This window comes from Canis lupus, chromosome 11 (genome assembly GCF_003254725.2).
Source record: "Canis lupus dingo isolate Sandy chromosome 11, ASM325472v2, whole genome shotgun sequence".
NCBI classification, from domain to species: domain Eukaryota; kingdom Metazoa; phylum Chordata; class Mammalia; order Carnivora; family Canidae; genus Canis; species Canis lupus.
The window spans coordinates 51,973,337-51,999,165 of record NC_064253.1 but is presented as its reverse complement, the minus strand read 5'-3'; the positions used below and the strand labels follow the sequence as shown (position 1 = coordinate 51,999,165).

The following is a 25,829-nucleotide window of genomic DNA, read 5'->3' as shown; positions in this document are numbered from 1 at the left end:
ACCCTTTTCTAATGACCAAAAATGGAGAAAACCAGGCTACCAAATCTGTTAAAGGACAAAGGAGAAAAAGAAAGAAAACAGAAAAGAAAAAAAGAAAAGTTTATTGTAAACTGTTCTACAAACTGCTTTTAGTCAACCAACGACAATGTAAAACAGACTGTCATACCCTTGATATAACAAATCCGTGAATAGCATTATGGTATAAACTTCCATAAAATACCACTAAATGGAGACAAAGCCATTTTTAATAAAAATGCTAAGGAGTTGACAAGTTCACTCACCAGGCTAACTGGCTCTCTTCCAAATAGAATTTTAATTAATGCAATTATAATTTGATGTCTCAGTAAATTATAAACCATTATCTATCAGATAGAACTTCACGGTTACCTGCAAATAGTCAAGACTGTGAAATCCATGAATGCTAAGGACAACGAAAAAGGATTTATCTCTAGTTAGTTTTAGTAGCCATTTTTCTCCCAAACTATCAACTATAATAAGTGACGAGAGCTAGAACATCACCATTTTGTAACCACTAGTGAATTAATGCACTTAGGCAATTATCAATAATTACTGTAATGTTAATTACAAAAAGAGACAACCAGACACAATAAAGTTATGAGTAAGACCTGCTGAACAAAAAAACAAAACCAAAACAATACAAAATCTAACCTGAATCTCAAGCCTCTGGACCTATCTCATTAGGTTACTGTTAGCCATGTGTGGTTACCTAAATTTAAACTTAGATCAATTAAAATTAAATAAAATTTAAAATTCGGTTCCTCAAAATCTTTTTCCTCAACCTCTTTAAACTCATTTCAAATGTTCACTTGACACATGTAGCTAGCGGTTACCATACTGGATCACACAGATATAGAGTATTTTCATCACTGCAGAAAGCTCTTTAAGATAACTCTGCTCCAAATCTACCTACTAATTACTAAGAAAAAGAGAGGAAAGAGTAACACATTAAGTAATACCATGAGGTTGCAAATAGCGTAATTCAGATTGTAAGAAACTCTACAGGATAAATGAATGACCAGATTTATTCAATAAATAAGAAAAGTCAGGAGAGCAGTGCTTCAGCATCCTTATGGTCACACCATCTAGGGGCCATTTTTGCTTTTAAAAGCTGTTGTTCTGACAGTAAATTTGCAGAAAACTTAATTTGCCATAGTGGGTTTCTTTTTTCTTTTTTTTTAAAGATATGTATTTATTTGAGAGAGTGAGAGCAAGAAAGAGTCTGTGCACGAGGTGGGGAAGGGTAGAAGGAAAGGGAGAAGCAGACTCTCCACTGAGCAGAGAGCCCAATGTAGGATTCAATCCCAGGACCCTGGGATCACGACCTGAGCTGGAGGCAAATGCTTAACTGACTCAGCCATCCAGGTGTCCTGCTATAGTGTTTGACATGAACTCTATCTATAGCAGCTACTTAGATAAGTTGAGTCACTGTCTTGTTTTATAATTAAAGAGTATCTTGAAAAATCTTTCTAAATTCACAATATTATTTGAAGGGTAGCTGGCTGGTTCAGTTGGCTGCTAACTCTTGGTTTCGGCTCGGGGTGTGATCTCAGGGTTGTGGGATCCAACCCCTAACCCCACACTACACTCCACACTCAGCAAGGAGTCTGGCTTCTCCCATTCCCTCTCCTTTTGCCCCTCCTGTGCTTGTGCATGCATGGGCTCTCTCTCTCTCAAATAAATAAATAAAATCTTTAAAAATATGTAAGTAATTAAATTCATAATATTATTTGAGAGAAGTTTTAATTCCAGTTATGTAGCTCTATATATTTTAGGAAGTGACAAAATCTACATTATGGAAAACTCTTCAAAAGATAACTGAGGCCATTCGTTCTCAAGTGCCAAGGCCAAAGCTGCACGACCAAGGTGATGAAAGAAAGTCGAAACTTTATGAACAGGTATATTGACAGTATTTTGGTATTTCGCAGTTCTTTTTCGCAGTTGCAGTTTCACAGTGCAACTTGACTTCAAAGACTCAATCAGAAAAATTCAAACCTATACAAAAGTTTTAAGAGTAGTACAACACTCAGATAGTCTTCATCTAGATTACTCAATATTAACATTTTGCAACATTTGCTTTAACTCTTTCTACATATACAGATATTGTTATTTTGATGAAATATTTTGGAATTCATTATAGACATGATCATTTACTCCTAAATCCCAGCATGTTATCTCCCAAGAACAAGGACATTGTCCTATGTCACTGCAACACAATCACCATAAAATTTAGGAGCATAGCACTGATTCATTATTATTAAAGTTCATATTCTAATTTCACCAATTTATCCGAATAATTTCCTTTATAGTAATCTTTTTTTTTTAATTCCAGGATCCAATCCAGGATCATGTATTGCATTTAATTGTCATATCTCTGTAGTTCCCTTTAATCTGCAGTTTTCTTAAAACTGACAACTAAGAAGGGTACAAACTGTTGTTTTGAGGAATATCCCTCAATCTGGGTTTGCCCTATTGTTTCCTCATGACTCAGGTTATGCATTTTTGATAGGAACGCTCCTTAAGATGCTGGCTTCTTTTCAGTGCATTGTGTCAGCAGACCTATATGGATTTGTTTCATTATTGGTGATGTTAACTGTGATAACTTGGTTAAGGTGCTATCCAGCAGATTTCTCCAAAACAATTATACTTAATAAACAGTTACATACCCAATAGCCTCAACAATGATCATGTAAGCTTACCTGTTCACATACATCATGGCACATTTGATTATCCTTTGAATGATTACAACACAGTGCACCTAAGAGAAAAAATAAACACCAGATGTTGCCCACTATTAAATAAACAAGATAATTAAACTAAATCAGATGGCTACACAAAACATTTATTCAACAGATTACTATTATTCATTTTTAACTCAACAAACTTTTACTGCATAACTATTACAAGCCAAGGACAGTGTCAACTTTGAGCACATGGTCCTCAAGAAACTTGTAGGCTAACAGTGGAGACTGTCACGTGTACTTTCTATGTGCCAGAATTTTACTAAGCTTGCTTTAAGCATCATCTCATTCAATTCTTAAAATTGCCCTATAGGCTATGTTCTATTATTATACCTAAAATGTATGACTAAGTGATAAAAAGGTAGTGAATTTTGTTTGGGACAAGTTATATTTAAGGTTCCTATAGGAAATCCAGATGGAATGGAAGTAAAGTCAGAAACCAAAGCCTGGATTGCAGGTAGAACCATAATGAAAGATCCAAGTTGAGTCACCTGCATAAAGGAGGTATAGGGAAATGAATGACATTGCCTAGGTAGAGTTTCTAGGGAGAAGTCATCACAGAACCAAAGTTTAACAAGAAAAGACACTGAGATGGAACAGTCAGACAGCTAGGTCAGCCTTGGGCATTAGAGAAGAGGGAGTAGTTAATGTCATGTACCAAACCATCTGGATTACATTGAAGATGAAAAAAAAGGAAATGAATTTACTAATTAGGAGACCACTTAGTAACCTTCACAAGGTACTTTCTATGGAGCTAGTAGAAATGGATGATATTAAGGAGTAAACAGGAGGAACTGAGGAAGTATAGACAACAAACATTGGCTCTCAGTAAGTCTGGCAGAAATGGCAGGGAAAGGGCACCTGGATGATGCAGTTAAGCATCTGACTCTTGGTTTCTGCTCAGGTCATGAGCTCAGGGATTGAGCCGGGGAGTAGGCCTCTGTGCTCAGAAGGTAGTCTGCTTGGGATTCTCTCATTCTCTCCCTCTCCCTCTGCCCCTCCTCTGTTGTCTCTCTTTTCTTTCTCTCTCAAATAAATACATAAATCTTTTTTTTTTTTTTTTTTTTAAAGGAGGGAAAAAGAGAGTAGCAGTTACAGGAAGATGCAGGATCAGGGAAGGAAAAACCCTCCCTTCCCTTTTTTAGTTGGCCTTAGTCCCTGATTCCTGGGAGAAGACTCTAATCCTTGGAATTTCTAGAGTAACAGAGTGCATCTTTGTTATGCTAATGAGCCCCCTTGCTGCCAAATAGTCTGGATGGAGACTGGCCAGAAAGATCAGCCATTTGATTCGAAGGTTGAGGCCTTGAGCCATGTGATAGCAGCCCAATCTCTAGCAAGACTGGGGAATGGAGATCGAGTTCAACCATATGGCCAATAATCTAATCAATCATTTCTATGTGATGAAATCTCAATGAACACTAGATACCAAAGCTCAGCGGTATCTAGTTGATGAAGACACTGATGTGCCAGGGGGTGATGCACACTGATTCCATGAGGGGAAGGCACAGAAGCTCTGCATCTCCTCCCAGACCTCACCCTATATGTCTCTTCATTTGGCCGGTCTTCCTGATTCGTATCCCTCATGTAAAACTGTAATCATAACTATAGAGCTTCCCTGAGCTCTAAGCATCGTTCTGGTGAATTACTGATTTTGAGGTGGTTGTGGGAAACCTGGGTTTACAGCCAGTTGTTCAGAAGTGTGGGTGGCCCGGGTACCACCTAAGCTGGTATCCGGGCTAAATACTGTCTTGTTGGGGACCATGCCCTTTAACTCATGAAGTCTGTTCTAACTCTGGGTGATTAGTGCCAGAATTGAGATTCCATACATACAGTTGTGACTGAAACAGAATATTGGAGAAATGAGGTGACTGCTGGAAGGGATATGGTTTTAAGAAAAGGCACTGAGTTTGGGGCTAGGGATGCAACAGTGAATAAATGTTACGTTCTCTGACTTTATCCAGGTTACAGCCTGATGGTAAAACAAAGTCTAGACAAGAGGAACGGATATAAGGATACTAATAAATTAAGAGGGAAGCTGACATCCTTCATTTTCTCAATGAAACAGATTAGGTCTGAAAACAAAAAGGATTGAGGGTTTGAGGTCAAACTGTAGAGGTGTGGAGCAGTCACTTTGGAGAACACAGAAAGGAGACAACTATAAATGCCTTTCTCAAACTTGTATTCTACTCATGAGTTGTTAATATTTATCCCTCAGGAGAAAATGTTTCATGTTCAAACAAACTGGGAAATGAAGGATTAAAAAAGTTAAAGAGAATTCCTTACTGCAGCACTTCACAAAGCCTTTAATATGTTTATACATTACTAATCTTCCAAAAAGGGATCTAAGTAGACAGATTTCTCAGAACACAGAACACTTTTTTCATTCCACTTACTAACATTTCAGAATGCCAGTTTGAGAAACATCAAATTAGAGAAAAGGAAAAACGCTGCCAAGCAGCATTACAGACCAAGAAATGCATAGATGGGCTATAGAGATAAACGGCAGGGACATGTTATTATTCTAGAGTGTACCTGATGGAAAAAAAGATACAGCTGGATTGATTAGGGGCTGTCAAAAGAGCAGAGATGAAAATATTACGTTTCAGGCAGCTGGATCTGATACAGTGGTTTAAAATATAAATTTGCAACATAATCTCTTCAAATGCAATCTATACAATTTCAGTACATAAATTAGATGAAAGCAATTTTTTTGATTGAAGGTAGGGTTTGTATTGGGAGAAAATGAGTGAATAGATGAATAAACAAAGAGCTCTTTAGATTTTACCAACAAGCTTCTTGTTCAAAACTGGAAATTGTTTTCCACAAAACAGTGACAGGGTATATGATATTATTGGCATATTCCTATATTTGGTTTCATAAAAGACTATTGCGGCTGGCTTTTCAATATTATTTCTATTATTTAAAAAAAGGTGGCTTCAGTTCTAACACTTGACTTAAAGATTCTGAAGAATATAAAAATTCCACTAAGTTTCAGAAGAAAAAAAGTCCCTTGCTTGTAAGGTTAGAGTTGCTTTCTCAGAAACTCTAATTCAAGGGGAGAGAGGGCAATAAGTCATGAGGCTTTCTCCAAACACCCCTTCTCCCCTACCAGGCCACACCATGCTCTCCCCATCTTCTAAGATTCTGTTATGTCCTCAGTCTCTTACTCATTAAAATGGGGAGGGCAGATAGGAAAAAGAAAAAACAAAACAAAAAAAGACTCTCTTGTGTGATAATCAAGTGTTCTTTTGAAGTGCTGTAGAAGTTGCCACTTTTTACTATTTTCTAACACAAAGGTCATTTGAGGGCAAAAAATCCAGCTGATCATGAGCAAAGATAACTCAGGATAACATATGGTCCCAATAAGCACAAGCTTAGCAAAAAGTAAACACTCAGGCAGACAAGAGTCTGATTTGGGCCTAGGGATCTTTGAAAAACAGTTTCTTGGAGCAAAGGTCTATTTAGAACAGAAACAAAATGTGTTATAATGAAAGTCCAGTAACAATGGAAAGTTTTATTAAAAATATCATTATAAAGGCCTATTTTTTTTCTGTTTAATAGTTAAGGTCAATTTTATAGTTACCCTCAAAGTTAAATTTTTTAAAAAATTCTTTTTTTCATTAAGAAACCTCAAACTTTGGAAAATAAGAAAAATGATCTATACTCCCACTGTCTTGCCAGAATCTATGTTGACATTTTGACATATTTCTTTCTAGTCTTTCCAAAAGCTTTCTGATCATTCTGACAATACGGATTACAGAGGACAGCCCAAAGTCTTCTGGTAGTAACTCCTTCCCCCTCCCAATGGAGCATTCCTCTGTAATAGTACATTTCCTCCCTCAAGAGGGTTGCCACACTCCATGAACAGGCTAGGGGACCTATGCTCCATCACACTTTCCATACCCTGTTCTTAACGTTAGCCATTATTATATTGGTGCTCATTTTCCTTCCTTTGAAAGAACAAAACTTTAAAAAATCTTTAACACTACATATTTTTCAAGAAATAAATGTCTACAAATAAACATCAATTCATACGCCTTCATCAAGAATAGGGAGAAGGGATTCAAATGGCAATTAATGTGGCAATTAAAGGTCTTTGTCTTTTTTAGAGCTATTAAAATGGATTAATTGGGTCATTTAACAATTAGAGTGCAAAAAAACTCTCCAAGGCCTAATGTTTTTATATAAGACAATTAATTCTAGAAATGTTTTGTTTTTATAATTTGATTCTAATCTAATTTCTTGTTCTTCAAGAAAAATAGTTTAAAACTGCTTATTCTCAAGAAGGGGAATTGAACCGATAAAGGTAAATTAGTTCAAAATAAAACTTGATGTTGACATGATGAAAATAAAAAGCTCAGGTGTTATCCTCACTAAAGACGTAAGGATGAGTGTCATATTTTGCACCCTTATTCTAAGGGTCTATAATTATAAAATTAATAAAAACCAAAGAGATGGCTGAAGGCCATGTATACGGGCTTTAAAAAGGTATTAGTGCAACCTAGAAATATGCAAGCAGAATTACCCAATAATTAGAAACATCAAGGTTTGGCTAACAGCTTGGGCCAAGTGCGTACTAAAGATAGGCCAGCAAGCAGGAAGTACATGCTCCAGCCACAAGGGAAAAATGCAGCTTCTAAGACCCACCAGCACTTACAAAAATAAATGCCCTAATCTAAAACTAAAATATTCATGGAATTATAGGATTTTTTAAGCTAGGAGGAATTTTGCCACAGAAACCTCCTAAAATCTATAATTCAATTTAGTTAATGAAAAGCCATTCTTGTTTTCTTTTTTAAAGAAAATAAAGATTCCGCCTAATTAATGTCTTCCTACAGAATTACAACAGAATATATGTATCCTACCAGTATTGAAGGGGAGAAAAACTAAATCTGAGCTGATACTGGAAAAAGTCAGTCTAATAAAAAGGATGTCTTTGGGATGCCGGGGTGGCTCAGTGGTTTAGCACCTGCCTTCAGCCCAGGGCATGATCCTAGAGTCCCGGGATTGAGTCCCACATTGGGCTCCCTGCATGGAGCCTGCTTCTCCCTCTGCCTATGTCTCTGCCTCTCTCTGTGTGTCTCATGAATAAATAAATAAAATATTTTAAAAAGGATGCTAATAAAAAAACTCATCTTACTTTTAATCACATTTTTGTTTTCAAAACAGCCTGGAAATTGACACTTTAAAAACATTTAAATGACAGCTACCCCTTCAACTTACAAGTACATTCCTGCAATTTTACATTTACTCCTTTAAAAATATATGTGTTTGTGTTTCTATACAAAATATATCATCATCTAAGGAAGAGCCAAACAGTAAAGGGATTACCCATATACCCACTACCTGGATTCAATATTGCTAACATTTCATCATACTGCTTTATTTATGTGTCTAGACATACTTTTTCTGAGTCATTGGCAAGTTACAGATATCCTTCTCCATTGTTTGTCTTATACTCCAGTGCCAAAACAGTCATTTATATTCATTTGATTCTATTACCAATATGACTGCCAGATAGACTCTTCATGATGTCACTCTTCTAATAAAGGGCTCACAATGGCCTCTTGGTATTCCAATTTTAAACCTTCCAAGTCTTCTTACAACTTTACCTTCCTTGATCTTTTATTATTTTTTAACAAGGAAAGCCTACATTTACCCTGAACACAGCATTCTGACTGAAATGTTTAGTGTTTTGTGCTGACCTAAATCCAAACACCATTCAAGGCTTAAATCCCACCTCAACTTTTAGTAAGACTTTCTCCTCCAATAACTCTAAACTCTTGATTTTTTGGCTACTGAAGGCCCTGATATTCTAGTCAGAAATGGCAACTTTAACATTTAAATTTTCTCTAATCACTTCATGTGTGTACTTATGGTATCCCTAATTTGACTATAAACTACTTTTTTAAAAAAATATTTATTTATTCATGAGAGACATGAGAGAGAGAGGCAGAGACACAGGCAGAGGGAGAGGGAGAAGCAGGCCTCATGCAGAGAGCCTGATGTGGGACTCGATCCCCGGACTCCAGGATCATGCCCTGGGCCGAAGGCAGGTGCTAAACTGCTAAGCCCCCCAAGCATCCCTGACTATAAACTTCTTATATCCATTTAGCATACTGCTCAGTTCAAAAAATGATATTCATTTATTAATAAGTAATAATTTCCTAGTTACACAATGACTTTTATCAGAAAAAAGTACAAAAGTTATATTTCTCCCACTGGGGCACTTTAGTACCATATTTCATATGGTGACCAATGCATAATTTAGCAATATCATATGAGGTTTTGGCCTAAGTGAAAAGATAAATTGGACCCAATCAAATACTCAGGCACAGAAGTGTGCAGCATAGATTCAGGCATTGAAGGTGGTGGGCCCTGAAGCCATAAGGTCAAGAAGAGGTGGAGCTAGGGAAGCTGAAGTTTTATGGTAGCCCAGAAACAATGAATAAAAAGAGTTTGGTGGAGAGTGGGAAATGCAAGAGATGCACATAGAAGCTATGAACGGAGAGAGAGATGGTCTCTAATAGTAGTTTTAGCTCCTGGAAGCTTTCTAGTTCCCACAGCAGTCCCAAGGTCTGCTTTGCTGAAATTCCTACCTTTGGATTTCTGCTTCCCTGCTAGATGCTACATACTAGCCCCCTAATCCCGAGCTACCTTGGTTTCTCTTCCCTTAGGGGGTCAAAAGAGCCCTAACCTAGACATTCATCATTCTGAAACAACTAAAGCAAACGACTCTCCTAAGGTCCTCCCCAAAGAGGCTAATAGCCAGTATTTTTGTATAATTCCTTTGCCCATTTTATGCTGCAGGCCTCTCATCTATAAAACAACAAATCTAAAAGTATAAATGTCTGGTACCCAGTAGTATATTCCATGATCAGAAAGTTTCTCTTAATACTATACTTTTCTTGATGTCTTTTTCATGTTATCTGTGTGCTTTACAGCATCCATATTATGTGCTACATACTTGACTAAACTACATTTTTCCTCATATATTCTTCAGATCTAGAATATAGATATGTACTAATACAACCACATAATGTTAGCAATGTAGATATATATATGAATTTCCTAATAAACAAACACCATGAAAGCAGAAACCACGTCTATTTTTGCTTACCCCTTTATGCCTGGCACCTATCACAGTATAACAGCTTAACAAATATTTGCTGAATGGATTACTGACAGGTATGAAATGGACCTATGGCAGTTATTCCTAATATCCATTTTAAATATATATAAAAATGGAATTCTGATGCTCTTCTCGGCTCATCTGCCAACCTTCCTCTAATCTGCTCCTCTTCATCTTCCAGACTTCAGTAAATGGCATCATTTTTTAACTAAACTGCTTGAGGTAAAAATCTACATGTAATCTTTAATTTCTCTTCTATCTCCACCACCACTTCATTGTAATTCACCACTATCTCCTGCTTCAACCACTGCAGAGCGCTTCTAGTTGACCTGCTGTTACTCCTACACTACAATTACTTTTTTTCATTCAGCAATATAATATATAAATCAAAGCTTACATCTTTTACAGAACAGTCTATTGGTTTCTTTCTGCACAAGGAATAAAATCCATAATCCTTATGTGGCTTTTTGCAAGACTCAGTATTGTTAACCCTAGCCTGCTCTCCTGTTCACTATGTTGCAACCATACTGATTCCTTCTTGCCTTTGGGTCTCTTCACTCTCTGGTCCTTATTCCTTTTTTAGACTTTCAGTCTACAGATTTTGTTTGTGAACTTTACCTTCTCAAAGAGGCCTCTCTTGTAATCAGTATGTAAAGAATCTCTCTCCCTCTACTCACAAGATTCTGTTATTAGCTGGTTTCCTTCACAGTATACTTATCACTATCACAAATCATTTTATTTATCTGTTTACTGTCTCTCTCCACTGGTAGAATGTAAGCTCCTTAAGAGTAGCACTGTACTTAGAACAGTGCCTGACATACAGCCAGCACTCAATATATTTTTTTTGAACAAATAGACCTTTGTAGGATGTTTTGCTCTTAAAAATCACATTTAAAATAATAGTGAAAGGGAATATAAGGGAAGGGAGAAGAAATGTGTGGGAAATATCAGGAAGGGAGACAGAACATAAAGACTCCTAACTCTGGGAAACGAACTAGGGGTAATGGAAGGGGAGGAAGGCAGGGGGTGGGGTGAATGGGTGACGGGCACTGAGGGGGGCACTTGACGGGATGAGCACTGGGTGTTATTCTGTATATTGGTAATTGAACACCAATAAAAAATAAATTTATTATTTAAAAAAAATTAAAAATAAAAATAAAAATCACATTTAAATTATACAAAAACCACTTCCTCGACATCGTCACACTTTCTTCTAGAAGAGGCACACAGTGAAAAGTATGGTTATTGAGACTGCTTAAATCTATAGATATGAGATAGGACTTTTAGCAGCATACCAGGATAAACTGTCATATCTGGTCTATTACTAATCTTAGTTCTTTCCACAATGTGGGCCAAGATATGTCTTTGGGAAGAGAATCTGCTTTCTATTACTTCCCTCCAGATAGGCGTTTGCTTTTTCTAACTTAAAATTCACTACATTCTTTTTCAGGATCCTAGGCTGACTATTACATAATTCTTAAATGCCAACTTATTGAAATTTAGCCCTTAATGTTTCATCTTACCCTCTTTTGTACCATTACAAAACATCTTAAATAGATGCCATGACACATAGATCCTGAGACCACAGCATAGGGTCCCTATCCTATACTTCAAAGAAAACATCAGAAATGGGGGGCAGGGGGGCAGTGCTGGGACTGGAAAGTACACTAGGATAGGAAGAGTGGCATTACTCTAATGTAGAAGGTAGAAGTTTGTGCCCAAACTTCATAAGAAATAATAATCACTGAGCAAGTAATATCATTCCCTCACCTCCACCCCCAAGAATAGCAATAAAAACCCCTAAGAACAGATAAGACTTGTAAGTAAAGCCTTATACCAGAGCATACAGGGTACCCAGCCTTGAAAAGGAAAAAGAAGACTGTCTGATCAGGAATAAAAGTCAGGCCTTCGCTGAAACACAATTTAATACTGTGTTCTCAATTTTTATTTAGGATTGAAGAACATTCCCCACACTTCCTACAAATACACAATGGAAGCTTTTGTCCATTGTATTAGTCAATGTCCTTTACGTAAGGACCAGGCAATATATGCTTCCTAGAACTTAGTACAAGGGACAAATATGACTTTTGGATCAAACTTGGAATTTTTCTTTTTATCAAACAATCCAAACTGTATGTTGTCATGGATTTTTAAAGCTGGAAGCCTTTAGAAATTATCTAGCCCAGAATATTCTCAAGTGTTCTTTAGGTATCATGAGCAAAAAAAGGAGTTCCATAAGCAAACAAGCTTCTCTCTTTCTATAATAATACTGAGATATAAATCATGTTAAATTAATTAAACAAGGAGGTCATTAGACTGAGGCGGTTTTAATGCCTTGGTAGCCTACTTAAGCAAAACCAAACGTAAGTCTATAATGCCTCAAGGTTAAAAAAGCGAAACCTAAAGACAACCAATCAAAAACAGCCGGTTAGCCGTTCCCAGTGAGGCTACCACCTATGCTATCGCCAATCAAGTAATTTCTTTGCTTTCACCTCTTCTCTATCAAAATCTTTCCTCTAGCTCTTGTCACCTCCCATTTGGAGCTACCTGATTCAAATCATTTTTTGCTCAAATAAACTCTTAAAATGTTTAATATGCCTGAGTTCATACATTAACAATCACAAACCATTAAATTCACCCTTTTAAAATGTACAATTCAGTTGTTTTTAAAATATTCAGAGCTGTGCAACCATCATTACTACTTAATTTTTCATTACCATTAAAAGAAACTCCATACCTATCACCAATCTTTTTCCCATTCCCCCAGCAAACAAGTTTCTTTACTACAGGAATCCTTGGACCTTTTATTGTAAATCTAATGTTTTGTGAAATTTTTTTTAAAGATTTTATTTGTTCATTCATGAGAGACACAGGCAGAGGGAGAAGCAGGCTCCATGCAGGGAGCCTGATGCCGACGGGACTCAATCCCAGGACTCCAGGATCATGCCCTGAGCCACCCAGGGATCCCCTGTTTTGTGAATTTATAAGAGAACAGTACAATGTGCAGTGTCTCCCAAACTTATTTAATAGCTAATATTTCAGTGCTTACTAGATGCTATTCTAAATCCTATACATATATTGCTTTATTAATTCTCACAATAAAATCCTTAAGGTACTATATATAATAAATGTGGGTATTAAACGCACAAAAAGACTAAGGTCAAGTAACTTGTTCAATATTATATTCTTAATTACTCCACTCGAATGTCTCCCACAAAATCAACTGGTTGTGGGATGAGAACGGACAACCAGTATTCTATGGGCCATAGCTTTGGTAGTGCTTTAGATCAACTTAATGAGAAAAATGGGGCCCAGAAAGGTCAGCTGATGGTAGCCAAGAATACACAGCCATATTCTCATTCTCTCTCCCTCTTTTGATGTCTAATTAACAGCCACATTTAGAATCCAATTATAATTAACTATCTAATCCCAGGTTCCTGATACAACTCTCTTCCTTCTTAAGTACTCTGTCTTAAAAACAAACAAAAACTCTAACACTGTAACCTATCTTGTTGGGATTGATTTTGCTCTAGGCGTCTCTCACTGTAGGCAATGCCCTTCTCCACCAGTTTGCACGTATAAATCTAACGTGTGCGCAATTGGGGGGCTCATTCCACTTTCCTCCCACCCTAGATGGATGCCATGTCTCCGTTGGCATCAACTTCTAAAGTCCAGCACGCGGGAGACACTGAACAATTTCTTATCCGTCCCTGGTTTAAGTCCTCAGGAGCAAGCACACACTCTCCTTAAGCCTACCAGCCTCCAGAAAGCAGGGTCTACTGAGTTTTAGTCTCTCTCCCGCCGGAGCCCAGCGCTACCTTGGACTCACAGCGCAGCGCACCCGCCGCGGACGGCAGCAGAGGAGCAGGCTCTTGAGAGACTTGAACCTGGCAGGCTGTGGGGCCCATCAAGGCTCGCCGCCCGAGGTCTGCCCTTTCTGAACTGGGGGTCAAGTTACAATCACTGGCCAGGGCGGCGGTAGGGCGGCAGCACCTCGCAAATGCCATCCAGCCCCCGCGACGGTCCCGGGCAAAGGCACTGCACCCTCTTCGGACGCAGACCCGAGTCCGCTGCGCGGGTGAAGGCGAGGGCAGGGCCCCTGCCCCGTGGGTGACAGAGCAAGGCCTCGAACCCGGGTCACCGTTCCCGGTGCGGCCAATGTTCGGGGCGGAGACGGCGAGGGCGGGGACCGCTCCTCGCTCGTCCCGTCTCGGCGCCCTGGCCCGCCCGCCGGGGCCTCCCGACCCCGGGTCACCCTGCTTGGGCCAGGGCTGGGGGTCGCGCGCACCCCCGCCCCCTGCCTCGCGCCATCTTGGAGCGCGGAGGCGGCCGCCCCGGACCGCCCCGAACCGCTGCTCCAGCAGTTACTCACCCGCGCTGCCCGGGGCCAGGCCCCCTGCCACCTCCGCGACCCCCGCCACGGCCAGGAGAAGCAGCAGCGCGCCTCGCGGGGAGGCCGGGACCGCCGCCATGTCCGGGCCGGGGGGTCCGGAGCCGCGGGATGCTCGGACCCAGCCTGGCCGCCGCCGCTGCTCGCGGAAGCCCCGCCCCAGCGGCCTGGCCCCTTCGTGATTGGCTGCGACGCTCTCAAGCCCCGCCCCCTCGGCTCTGGGCGTTTCCAAAACCTGCGGGGGGCGGGAACATTCCCGAGACCCCGGCTCTTTGTTAAGGCCCAGCTGTGTGTCGGCTTCTGCAGGGGAGTCCCGCAGCCAGTGTTCCTTACGTGCAGGGTCAGGAGGTGTCAGAGCTGGAAGGGCCCTTGCAACACCTCTACCACCTCCCGAGCCTTGCAGCTGGGATCATTGAGGCTCAAAGAGGAGACCTGCCCAAGGAGACCCACAGCGCAAGTTGTCCTGAGAACTAGAGCTTACTCCAAGACTGAACCAAAGGGACCTCTCCCTCTCATTCCTCTTTACCCTCAGTGAGCCTTTTAATATCCTTTCTGCCCAGACGCTGCCTCACACGCAAAGAAGGCACTCAGGTCAACTCGGCCTCCCCTAACATCTGAGGGGCACTGCCGAAGACACGATCCACTAACAGGGGACCGAGGGACAGATTCATCACCAAAACTCTTTGGCATATGTAGCCTCTATGTGTCTTTGATGTACAGTTAAGTACTTAATTCCTATTGGGACAAGGTAGGTATTGGAATGGCTGTGTACCTAGATATGGAGAGCCTTGAATGTCAGGTTTAGATTTTGTTTAAGAGGTAATTTGGAGGTGAGTCCTTACCCCACCCCTTGCCCCCACAGCTGTTGTGGGGAATGTTTGGAAGGGGCCGCTGTTACCAAAGCACCTCTCTCCCTTTCTCTCCGTTCCTGAATTAAAACCTTGTTTTCCCCTCTTTCACATTAAAGATTTTACTTGAGAGAGAGAGAGAGAGAGAGAGAGAGAGAGAGAGCAGGAGCAGGGGGAGGGGCAGAGGGATAAGCAGATTCCCTACAGATCAGGGGCTCCCAGGACCGTGAGATCATGACCTGAGCAGAAGGCAGATGCTTGAAGGACCCAGGCACTCCTACCCCTTTTTAAAAAAAGTATAATCACAGCTACAAATGTAAAATCCCTTAATGTTATTAAACATCCAGTAAGTGTTTACATTTCCCCTATTATCTCATAATTTCCTTTTACAGTTTTTCAAGTTCCAAAGTCCATATATTGAAGTTAGTTTATATGTATTTTAGGTTCCTCTAGTCTCTCTTTTAAGCTTACAAAAGGAAAATATAAATTATGATAATCTTTCTAAAACATCTGCTCTGATGACAGCTCTCTTGCTTCGAAGTCTGAGGGGCCACCTGTTTTCTTCAGACAGAATGATGTACAATCATTTAACATGGGGTCAGAGGTTCTTAGCAATTGGACCCAATCACCTTTTCCAGCTTCATCCCCACACCCTCCCTGAACTTCTGCCACTATTCTTTCGGAACCTCTCACCTTTAGTTCTGGACCTCTGTGGTGCTTTCACCCCTCTGTCACAATATATATATCCTCTGCACAAAATTCCCCAGTTCCTATGGTAATCCACTCAGCTGAGGGAACTAAGATGGTTGCTCTGGGCCCGACTGTGCCCTGGAAGGATCTGAGCAAGAAGTGGGCTTTGTGTCAGGTGACCAACACATCTTGCTTTGATTGGGACTGTCCTGATTTTATTCTTTTTTAAGATTTTTATTTATTTATTTACGAGAGACACAGAGAGAGAGAGAGAGGCAGAGACACAGGCAGAGGGGGAAGCAGGCACCATGCAGGGAGCCCGTCGTGCGACTTGATCCCGTGCGACTTGATCCTGGGTCTCCAGGATCACGCCCTGGACTCCAGGCAGCGCTAAACCGCTGAGCCACCGGGGCTGCCCTGTCCTGATTTTAAAACAGGAAGTCTCATGTTCCAGAAACTTCTTAGTCCCAGGCAAAACAGGACAGTTGGACTCCTTAGCTCTGTGCACCTTAGAAAATGTCATAGAGAGGCCTGTAAACAGGTTTCCGTATGGAAAAATGGGATCATACAGGTAATAGATACCACTCCCAAGGTAATTCAATTGGTATACTGATAGTTATAAGCCATGCAGATGGTTCATTAGACCATTGGGTTCCTAGGCTGCCCTAACAGAGTACCACAAACTGGGTGGCTTAAGCCACAGTAATTTATTGTCTCAGAGTGTTCTTAAAGCTAGAAGCCTGAGATCAAAGTGTTGGCAGGGTCGGTTTCTTTTGGGAACTGTGAGGGAGAATCTGACTCATGCCTCTCTCCTAGCTTCTGCTGTGTTACTGGCAGTCTTTGGAACTCCTGGGCTAGTAGACACATCACCTTGATCTTTGCCTTCACTTTTACATGGAATTCTCCTTGTATGTGTGTCTGTGTCCAAATTTATCCTTTTTTTAAAAAAAGATTTTATTTATTTATTCATGAGAGATACAGGAAGAGAGAGAGAGAGAGAGAGGGGCAGAGACACAGGCAGAGGGAGAAGCAGGCTCCATGCAGGGAGCCCGATGTGGGACTCAATCCCGGGTCTCCAGGATCACACCCCGGGCTGCAGGTGGCACTAAACTGCTAGGTCACCGGGGCTGCCCCAAATTTATCCTTTTTATAAGGACCCTAGTCATGTTGACTTAGGGGCACACCCTACTGCAGTATGACCTCATCTTAATAACATTTATAATAATCCCTGTTTCTAAATGGGGTCGCATTCTGAGATACTGGATTTTACGACTTCAACATATGAATATGGGGGAGGCAGGGACACTCAGTTCAACTCATAACGATTTGTAAAGGAAAGACTATCCACCCTCCCCATCGGAAATCATTGACTATGAAAGAGAAGCTGAAGAAGGAGGAGGATAAAGGACTGGTCAGTTGCACTCCACATAAGCCCCCAATAACAGGAGTGGTTGGCCGCACTCCTGTTGACTCACAGAGGTGACACTTGGAGTCTGATGCACAAAGAGAATGCGTGAATACTTGGAGATCTCTTAGCTATAGAATCAGAAATGACTTTATTTCCAGGTAATTATTATGAGATATGACAGCAAAGTTGCTCTGGACGAATAAATCCATGTAGTTATGTAATGAAGTTGAGGGGACCTGGCAGGAGAGACAATTTCTCTGCTACTGAGATTTATATTTGAGACAGACATGTTTAAAAAAAATGGCTAAAATCGGAGTTGTGATGATGAGCCACCAAATAGAAGCTGCTTGAGATCCTCCCACGCCAAAAGACGGCTGACCAGTCACTATATCCTGGAGGAAGTCAAGAATAGGGACATCGAGGCCCTTCTTGGCCAAGCATTTTCTGGCCTACTATCAGGCTCAATAACCCTCCTATGGGTGGACTGTATTGAGCAGATAGATCTGGAAACTACTGATGATTGCCCATTGAGGCAAGTGATCTGACACAGCCTCAGTCATGTTCATTCAGTCACACTAACAAATAGCACATCCATTTTGGGGTTATCTTACTGTATTTTGATGGAGACAATAGCTAATTTCCTGTTTCCCTTTGATCAGACCACCATAAGCAGGTTTCCCGTGAGACAGCAGAAACATGATGCAGCGTAGAGCATTGGCTAAACACACACCTGAGTCCAAACTGCACTAACTAGCTGTTAATCATATTAATAGTTCATTGTGTTAACTAGCCTTGTGACCTTGGGCAAAGTCATTTAACTTCTCTGTTTATGTTCCTTTGTGTTTATCTTGGACTTCTTGAGAAGATGAAGGAAGATACTATATTTAAAATATCTAACAAAAAAAAATAAAAAATAAAAAATAAATGTCTAACACAGGGGCACCTGGGTGGCACAGTGGTTCAGCATCTGTCTTTAGCTCAGGGTATGATCCCGGGGTCCTGGGATTGAGTCTTGCATTGGGCTCCCCGCAGGGAGCCTGCTTCTCCCTCTGACCATGTTTCTGCTTCTCTCTGTGAGTCTCTTATGAATAATTTTTTTAAAAATTTTAAAAATAAATAAATAAATAGGTAAACTGTCTAATACAGTGCTTGACAGTGAATTATGTTAAACACTGTAGAATTATAATGAAAGATATGGACAATCTTTAACTTGGGTCACAGAACTGACTGGTTGGATTTACTTTCCACCTTACTTCCCATCTCCACCCCAGGGGAGAAGAGCCAAAACTCTCCAGTTATACTATCTAATATGATACCCACTAGCCACATGTGGCTCTTGAGTACTGGAGATACAGCAAGTCCAAATTGAAATGTGCTAACACCAGAATTTAAAGACTTAGCATGAAAATAAGAATATAAAACATTATTAAAATGAATTTCACCTGTCTTTTTATTCATTTTTGGAGTTGCTTTTTGTGTGTGAGGTTTTTTTGTTTGTTTGTTTGTTTTGTTTTAAACAGAGCTTATTTATTTATTTTTTGAGCAGTTTTCGGTTTGCAGCAAAATTGAGCAGAAAGTATAGAGATTTCCCATATCCCACCCCCACCTCCACACAGGCACAGGCTCTTCCACTATCAACATCCTGCACTGAGGGGCACATTTGTTACAATCAATGAACCTACACTGACATTATCACCCCAAGTCCATAATTTACACTAGGGTTCATTCTTGGTGTAATTTATACATTTCATGGGTTTTGACAAATGTATGAAGACATGTAGCCACTACAATTCTTTTTAACTCTTTTTTAGTAAGGCTGTTAGAAAACTTAAAATTACACATGAGGTTTACTTTGGGGCTTATATAGTTCTACAGCATTGTTGTAATTATCTTTCATTCCAAAGAAAGGTTAACACTTAGAGGTCAGTATGGCACTTATAAAATTATTTTGTCCTGTCACTGGGTGCTCATTACATCACCTGCCCTCCTTAATGCCCCATCACCCAGTTACCCTCCCCCTCCTCCTCCCTCCAGCAACCCTGTTTGTTTCCTACAGTTAAGAGTCTCTTACATTTTGCCTCCCTGTTTTTATTTTCTTTTTCCTTCCTTTCCCCTATGTTCATCTGTTTTGTTTCTTAAATTCCACATGTGAGTGAAATCATATTGTATTTATCTTTCTCTGACTTATTTCGCTTAGCATAATACCCCCTAGAGGGTCATTGAGATTTAATATACTTATTGATATGGCTGAGTTTAAATCTACTGTCTTGCTATTTGTTTTCTATTTGCTTCATTTCCATTTTCCCACTTTTTCTCTTTTCCTACGTTCTTTTGAAATAATAGAGTGTTTGGAGCATTTTTTTGTGTGTGATTTCATTTTACCTTCTCTATTGGCTTACCTGTATTATCCTTTATTTTATTTTTCAGTAGGTGCTATAGGGTTTATAGTGTACATTTTAACTTATTACAGCCTATCTTCGAATAATAATTATCACTTCATGTAAAATGTAAGAACGTGACAACAGTATGATTCCATTTTCCCCTTCTTATCTTTTGTGCTAATGTTGTCATATATCTTACTTCCACACACTATTATTTTGCTTTAAATAGCCAATTATTTAAACAAGGGATTCTAAAACCAGAAATAATGTCTATTATATTTACCCACATGTTAAGCATTTCTGATGCTCTTCATTCATTTATATAGTTCCAAATTTCTCTCTGGTGTCTAGAGGAGAAAAACTTTCTGATTAAGAACATGGCAGGTTAGGGCAGCCCGGGTGGCTCAGTGTTTTAGTGCCACCTTTAACCCAGGGCCTGGTCCTGAAGACCCAGCCCACGTCGGGCTCCCTGCATGGAGCCTGCTTCTCCCTCTGCCTGTGTCTGCCTCTCTTTCTCTCTCTCTCTCTCTCTCTCCCCTCTCTCTCATGAATAAATAAATAAAATCTTAAAAAAACAAAACAAAACAAAAGAACATGGCAGGTTTTGCTGATTTTAATTAGCTAGGACTCTATATTTTGTTTTCGGGAATTTATGCATAGTAAATTTCTGAAGTTAATCTTTTCTTTTTTAAAGATTTTATTTATTTATTTGACAGAGAGAAAGAAAACCAGAGAGCACAAGGGCGGGGGGGGGGGGGGCGGGGAGGGACAGCTAAGTTTGAGGAAGAAGACTCCCCACTGAGGAGGAAACCTGACAGGACCCTGGGATCATGACCTGAGCTGAAGGCAGATGCTTAATTAAGTGACTGAGGCACCTAGGCACCCTTTAATTTAATCTTTAATAAAAATAAAAAGTTTTAGTAGCTTAGCAGGAAGGGGACTTGCAGAGACAACTAACTGTCCGTCAGCCCTTCTAGAAGTTGTTGCTTAGAAGCAACTGTCCAGCCAGAGAAAATGCTTTCTAATGGTTATCATGTTCACTGGTAATTTAATAACTAGGAGTATGGCTTTGTAGAACAAAGGTGTTCCCTGTGCCTTCAAGCAGAATCTGTGCATATGACCTTCCCATTGGCCCCTGTACTGAGATCTCACAGGAAGAAGAGAAGCCAAGCCCTACCCCAAGGCACCCAATACCGACATGGTATAAAATTCAGCACGGGGACAGGCCCAGGCCGGGTGGCTCGGTGGTTTAGCCCCACCTTCAATCCAGGGTGTGATCCAGGAGACCTGGGATAAAGTCCCGTGTCGGGCTTCCTGCATGGAACCTGCTTCTCCCTCTGCCTGTGTCTCTGCATCTCTCTCTCTCTCTCTCTCTCTCTCTGTCTCTGTCTCTATGAATAAATATATAAAATCTAAAAAAAAAAAAAAAAAAAATCAGCATGGTAACCCTCAATCTGTGATGCTGGTAAAATACCTGCTAGGCTTGATGAGTCCTCTAAAGACATGAAACTGCCAAACTATGGAGAAAGTCCAAATGTCCATTGACAGATTAATGGGCAAATGAATGAATATTACTCAGCCATCAAAAAAAAAAGAAAAAAAAGAAAAAAAAAAGAGAGATCTTGCCATTGCAACGACATGGACAGAGCTAAAGGGTAATATTCTAAGTGGATAAGGCAATCAGAGAAAGACAAATACCATATGATTTCACTCATGAGAAAGTTAAGAGACAAAACAGATGAACATATGGGAAGGTGGAAAAAGAAAAACAGGAGAGCATGAAACAAACCATAAGAGACTCTTAACAATAGAGAACAAACTGAGGGTTGATGGAGGGAGGTAGGCAGGGGATGAGCTAGCTGGATGATGGGTTTTATGGAGGGCACTTGTGATGAGCACTGGGTGTTATATAAAGTGATAAATCACTACATTCTCCCTGAATCACTTAATTCTACACCTGAAACCAATATTGCACTGTATGTTCATTGGCTAGAATTTAAATAAAAAATAAAACACAAGGCTGTGAGAATGCCCCCATTCTCTACTCTCTTTGCCTGTGTATTCCAGCAATTTTCAAAGAATATTATTTTTATTTTTTAGCAGTAGAATCTTTTTTTCAACAAAATCTTGTAGACTTCTGCTATGTAAAACAGAGGAAGGAAAGCTAGTTTTATTGTTACATTTCTTTTATAAGTTTAAGTTTATAACAATTACTTGGTTCAAAGGTAATGAATGAGAATTCAAAGATAATGAGATTTTGATGAACACAAAACTTGAAATCTGGAATTATGGATGATAATTGCCTTCACATCAGTTTCAGACTTCAATTTACTTCAGTATTTTGTTTTGGTTGCCTGTAGAGAAAATTCTCATTCACACAGATGAGTACTTTGCAAAGGGTCATGGTTTTTTAAAGAGCTCATTTACAGTCTCAAACTACCCTTTATTTAAATTAAGATAGTACCTTGAAGAAGAAATACTGAGAACTTTTTGTTTCAATATTGATTTGGGAAAATTTATGTCCATACCAAAATTTGCACATGGATGTTTATAGCAGCTTTATTCATAATTGCCAAAACTTGGAAGCAACCAAGATACCCTTCAGTAGATAGTGGATAAATAAACATTTATTTAGTACATTCAGACTGTAGGATATGGTTCAACACTACAAAGAAATGAGCTATCAAGCTATGAAAAGACATAGAGGAAATTTAAAAGTATGTTTTTAAGTGAAAGAAACCAATCTGAAAAGGCTGTATACTGTATGATTCCAACTATATGCCATTCTGGAAAAGTAGAAAGATAAGGGGTTTCTAGAGATTAATGGGGATGGAGGGGTGAAGAGGCAGAGCAAAGAGGCTTTTTAGGGCAGTAACGTGATTTTGTATAAAACTATAGTGCTGAACACATGTCATTATACATTTGTCCAAATCCACAGACTGTAAAACACTAAGAGTAAATCCTAAAATAAATTATAGACTCTGGGTGATGATGTGTTAGTGTAGGTTCATTAGTTGTAACAAAGATAATCTCTCTGGTGGGGGATGCTGATAATGAGGGAGATGGTAGTGTGGAGATGGGGGTGTATGGGAACTCTCTGTACTTTCTGCCCACTTTTGCAACTGCTCTGAAAGACAAAGTTTATTAATTTAAAAAATGCTAGTTTGACATTAAAAATCAGAAAAAAATAGTGGTTCACCTAGAAGATTGGATAACTGCTCAATTCCTTATCATAAATGTAGCCAGAGAAGTAGCACCCCAAATTTATGGTTAATCCCAATACAATTTATAATGTGGCATTTTTACTGTGTGACCAGTTACATGTTCATTTCTTATTGTGCAATCGGTTATGACACCATGATGAGAACATGCACCAAGCAGATGATTCTGAGGCTTGCCCAACACTTAATTGAGAACAGTGCTTATGTGTACTCCCTGGTACAATTATATATGCACGAGCGGATGTGCATCAGCCTAGATTAAAGAAAAGATCAGTGCAGAACTACACTTTTACTAATCAAGGACACATTTAAAGAAGATAAAAAAAATGCACAGAGATGGCAGGAAAGGATTTATTCTGAGGTCTATATAAAAAGAAGTCAACTCAATGGCATGCATGCTAACGTGAGAGTGGCTCCCAGTGTGTAAAAAAAAAAAAATCAGGGGATCCCTGTGTGGTTCAGCGGTTTGGCTCCTGCCTTCGGCCCAGGGTGTGATCCTGGAGTCCCAGGATCGAGTCCCACGTCTCTCTCTTCTTTCTCTCTGTGTGTCTCTCATGAATAAATGAATAAAGACTTTAAAATAAAAAAAAAATAATAAAAAAAATCACAAGTTTGCATGTGCCCATTGTTTTACTACCTATTAAAAGTTATTTGGATATATATATATTTTAAAGAAATACTTGTGGAGTCTGACAAACTTCCATCTGGCAGTCGTTTGATACTTGTTTGATGAAACTTTGTTAATCAGGAGTTTTATAGAATGTATGTTTGAACTTGTCTATTTTAATCCTGATACCTTCTCTCTTCCAAAATAATGAATCACACCCTCTCCGCAGCTGGAATAAATATGTTATTCCATTCTTTTTTTTAGCTTTTTGTAATCACGATGGTATTTTATGTTTAATTCCAATCCATTGGAAGTGTATGGCAAAGTATGGTGTGACATGCATATCAGAGGCAACTTTCATTCAATTCTAAGTTGTGACTTCCCACTATTAAGAAGTGATCTTTTTCTTCACACTGTGAATTTTGACCTGACATATATGTATTTCATTCTTACAGCTGGAATTTTCAAATGCCTCTGATACCACTGATTTTATAAAACTTTACAAAGCAATAATATGTACTTCAGTAATTGCTACCTTGTAGTAAGTTCAAATCTGGCAGGAAGAATCTAACATTGTTCCCTTGAAAAGATCTTTGTATTGTTCAGTTGCTCTTCACTAGCAACATATGTAGCTCTGTGGAATCTTGGAGGGATTTAAAAAGACTAAATAACTAGGTTTCTGAGCCCTAAGCCCAGCTTTCCTATGGGCCTTACCTCAGCTCTGACTTAGAGAAATCGAAATATTCAGACATAGAGTCCATATTAAAGAGGGTCTTCTGGGGATCCCTGGGTGGCGCAGCGGTTCGGCGCCTGCCTTCGCCCCAGGGCGCGATCCTGGAGACGCTGGATCGAGTCCCGCGTCGGGCTCCCGGTTCATGGAGCCTGCTTCTCCCTCTGCCTGTGTCTCTGCCTCTCTCTCTCTCTCTCTGTGCGATTATCATAAATAAATAAAAATTAAAAAAAATTAAAGAGGGTCTTCTGGGATCCCTGGGTGGCGCAGCGGTTTAGCGCCTGCCTTTGGCCCAGGGCGCGATCCTGGAGACCGGGGACCGAGTCCCGCGTCGGGCTCCCGGTGCATGGAGCCTGCTTCTCCCTCTGCCTGTGTCTCTGCCTCTCTCTCTCTCTCTGTGTCACTATCATAAATTAAAAAAAAAAAATTGTGTAAAGAGGGTCTTCTGTTTGATACAATTTGAGAGCTTCTACTCTAGAAATTAAGGTTATTTTTATTGTATTTCTTCTTCCCTCCTTCTCCTGAGAGTGATTCCCTGGTCAACAGCTCTGCCTTCCCTTGTACTCCCAAAACACTCTTACAATTTTTTTCTTTATCATGTCATATTTGCACTTGACTGCACTTTGGAGCTATTTGAAGCGGGAATGGCTAGTTCTTGGTCTAACATGTAAGAAGCTTGGTAGTCAACACTCTACTGATAACTAAAAAGCTAAACAAACTGATAAATCAACAATCTTTAGATGCATAGAGAAGCGAGGTCGCAGGGCAAACTGCTGTCTTGGAACTTAGAGAGACCAGACCGGATGGCTGATGCCATAGGATTTGGCATGTGTCCTCTGCAGGACATGCAGAAGTTGCTTCCCTGCCTCTTCCTCAGTCCCTCAGTCCTGGTCCCAAGTCTTTCAGGGCTTGCTGCTCAAAGTGTGGCCTGCAGAGCAGCACAGAAGCATCCCCTCAGAACCTGTCAGAAATGTAGAGACTCAGGTCCCACTTCAGACTCACTAAATCCAAATCTGCATTTTCACAGCATCCCCACCTGACTCTTGAGCACATTCGGATTCAAGAAGCACTGCTTTCCATAAAGATGTGGTGTATATATGTACAGTGGAATAATGGAAGATTACTCAGCCATCAGAAAGGATGAATATCTCCCATTTATAAGGAACCGTAAGGGAGGCAGGGGAAACTGAATGGGGAAAAATTAGAGAGGAAGAAAAAACATGAGAGACTTTTAACTCTGAGAAACAAACTGAGGGTTGCTGAAGGGGAGGGAGGTGGGGGGAGGGGGTACTGGGTGATGGGCATAAGGAGGGCATGTGATGTGATGAGCACTGGGTATTATGCTGTATGTTGGCAAACTGAAATTAAATTTAAAAAAGAAGCGGCATCAGCACTGCTCTTGGAAGCTTGCAGAAATGTCCACCAGATGGCAGGTTTGCAGCAGGCACAGGTAGTCAGTGTTGAAAATCAGCCGCCCACAGCTCCTTCAAATCTACTGGAAGTGTCATTAGCAATTTGGAGCCATAGCTCATATACCGTGGAGGGGGAGAACCCAAAAGTACCCTCTAATCACCGAGTGACAGGTTGTGGGTGTGAGGCATGAGTTCCTCCCCTCTGGGCTCTCCCTAGGTGTTTTCTCATGCATTGCTTATGGAGAAAGATG

General features: G+C 40.1%; 1 protein-coding gene across 3 annotated transcripts in view; it reads right to left on the bottom strand.

Annotated features, from left to right (window-relative positions):
* The window catches only part of RECK (reversion inducing cysteine rich protein with kazal motifs), a 91,953-nt gene extending 77,521 nt beyond the window's left edge, over positions 1–14,432 (bottom strand). For 2 of the 3 annotated variants that reach the window (XM_025432346.3, XM_025432345.3), the window contains exons 1-2: positions 14,264–14,432; positions 2,718–2,776 (exon numbers count right to left, since the gene is read on the bottom strand). In XM_025432346.3, coding sequence (XP_025288131.1) covers positions 2,718–2,776; positions 14,264–14,363 — 159 coding nt within the window. In that variant the 5' untranslated portion in view covers positions 14,364–14,432. Of the gene's footprint in view, positions 1–2,717; positions 2,777–8,163; positions 8,228–14,263 lie in introns of those variants that run through there. The other variant, XM_025432347.3, reaches the window with a different exon arrangement.
* Positions 14,433–25,829: the final 11,397 nt, after the last annotated feature.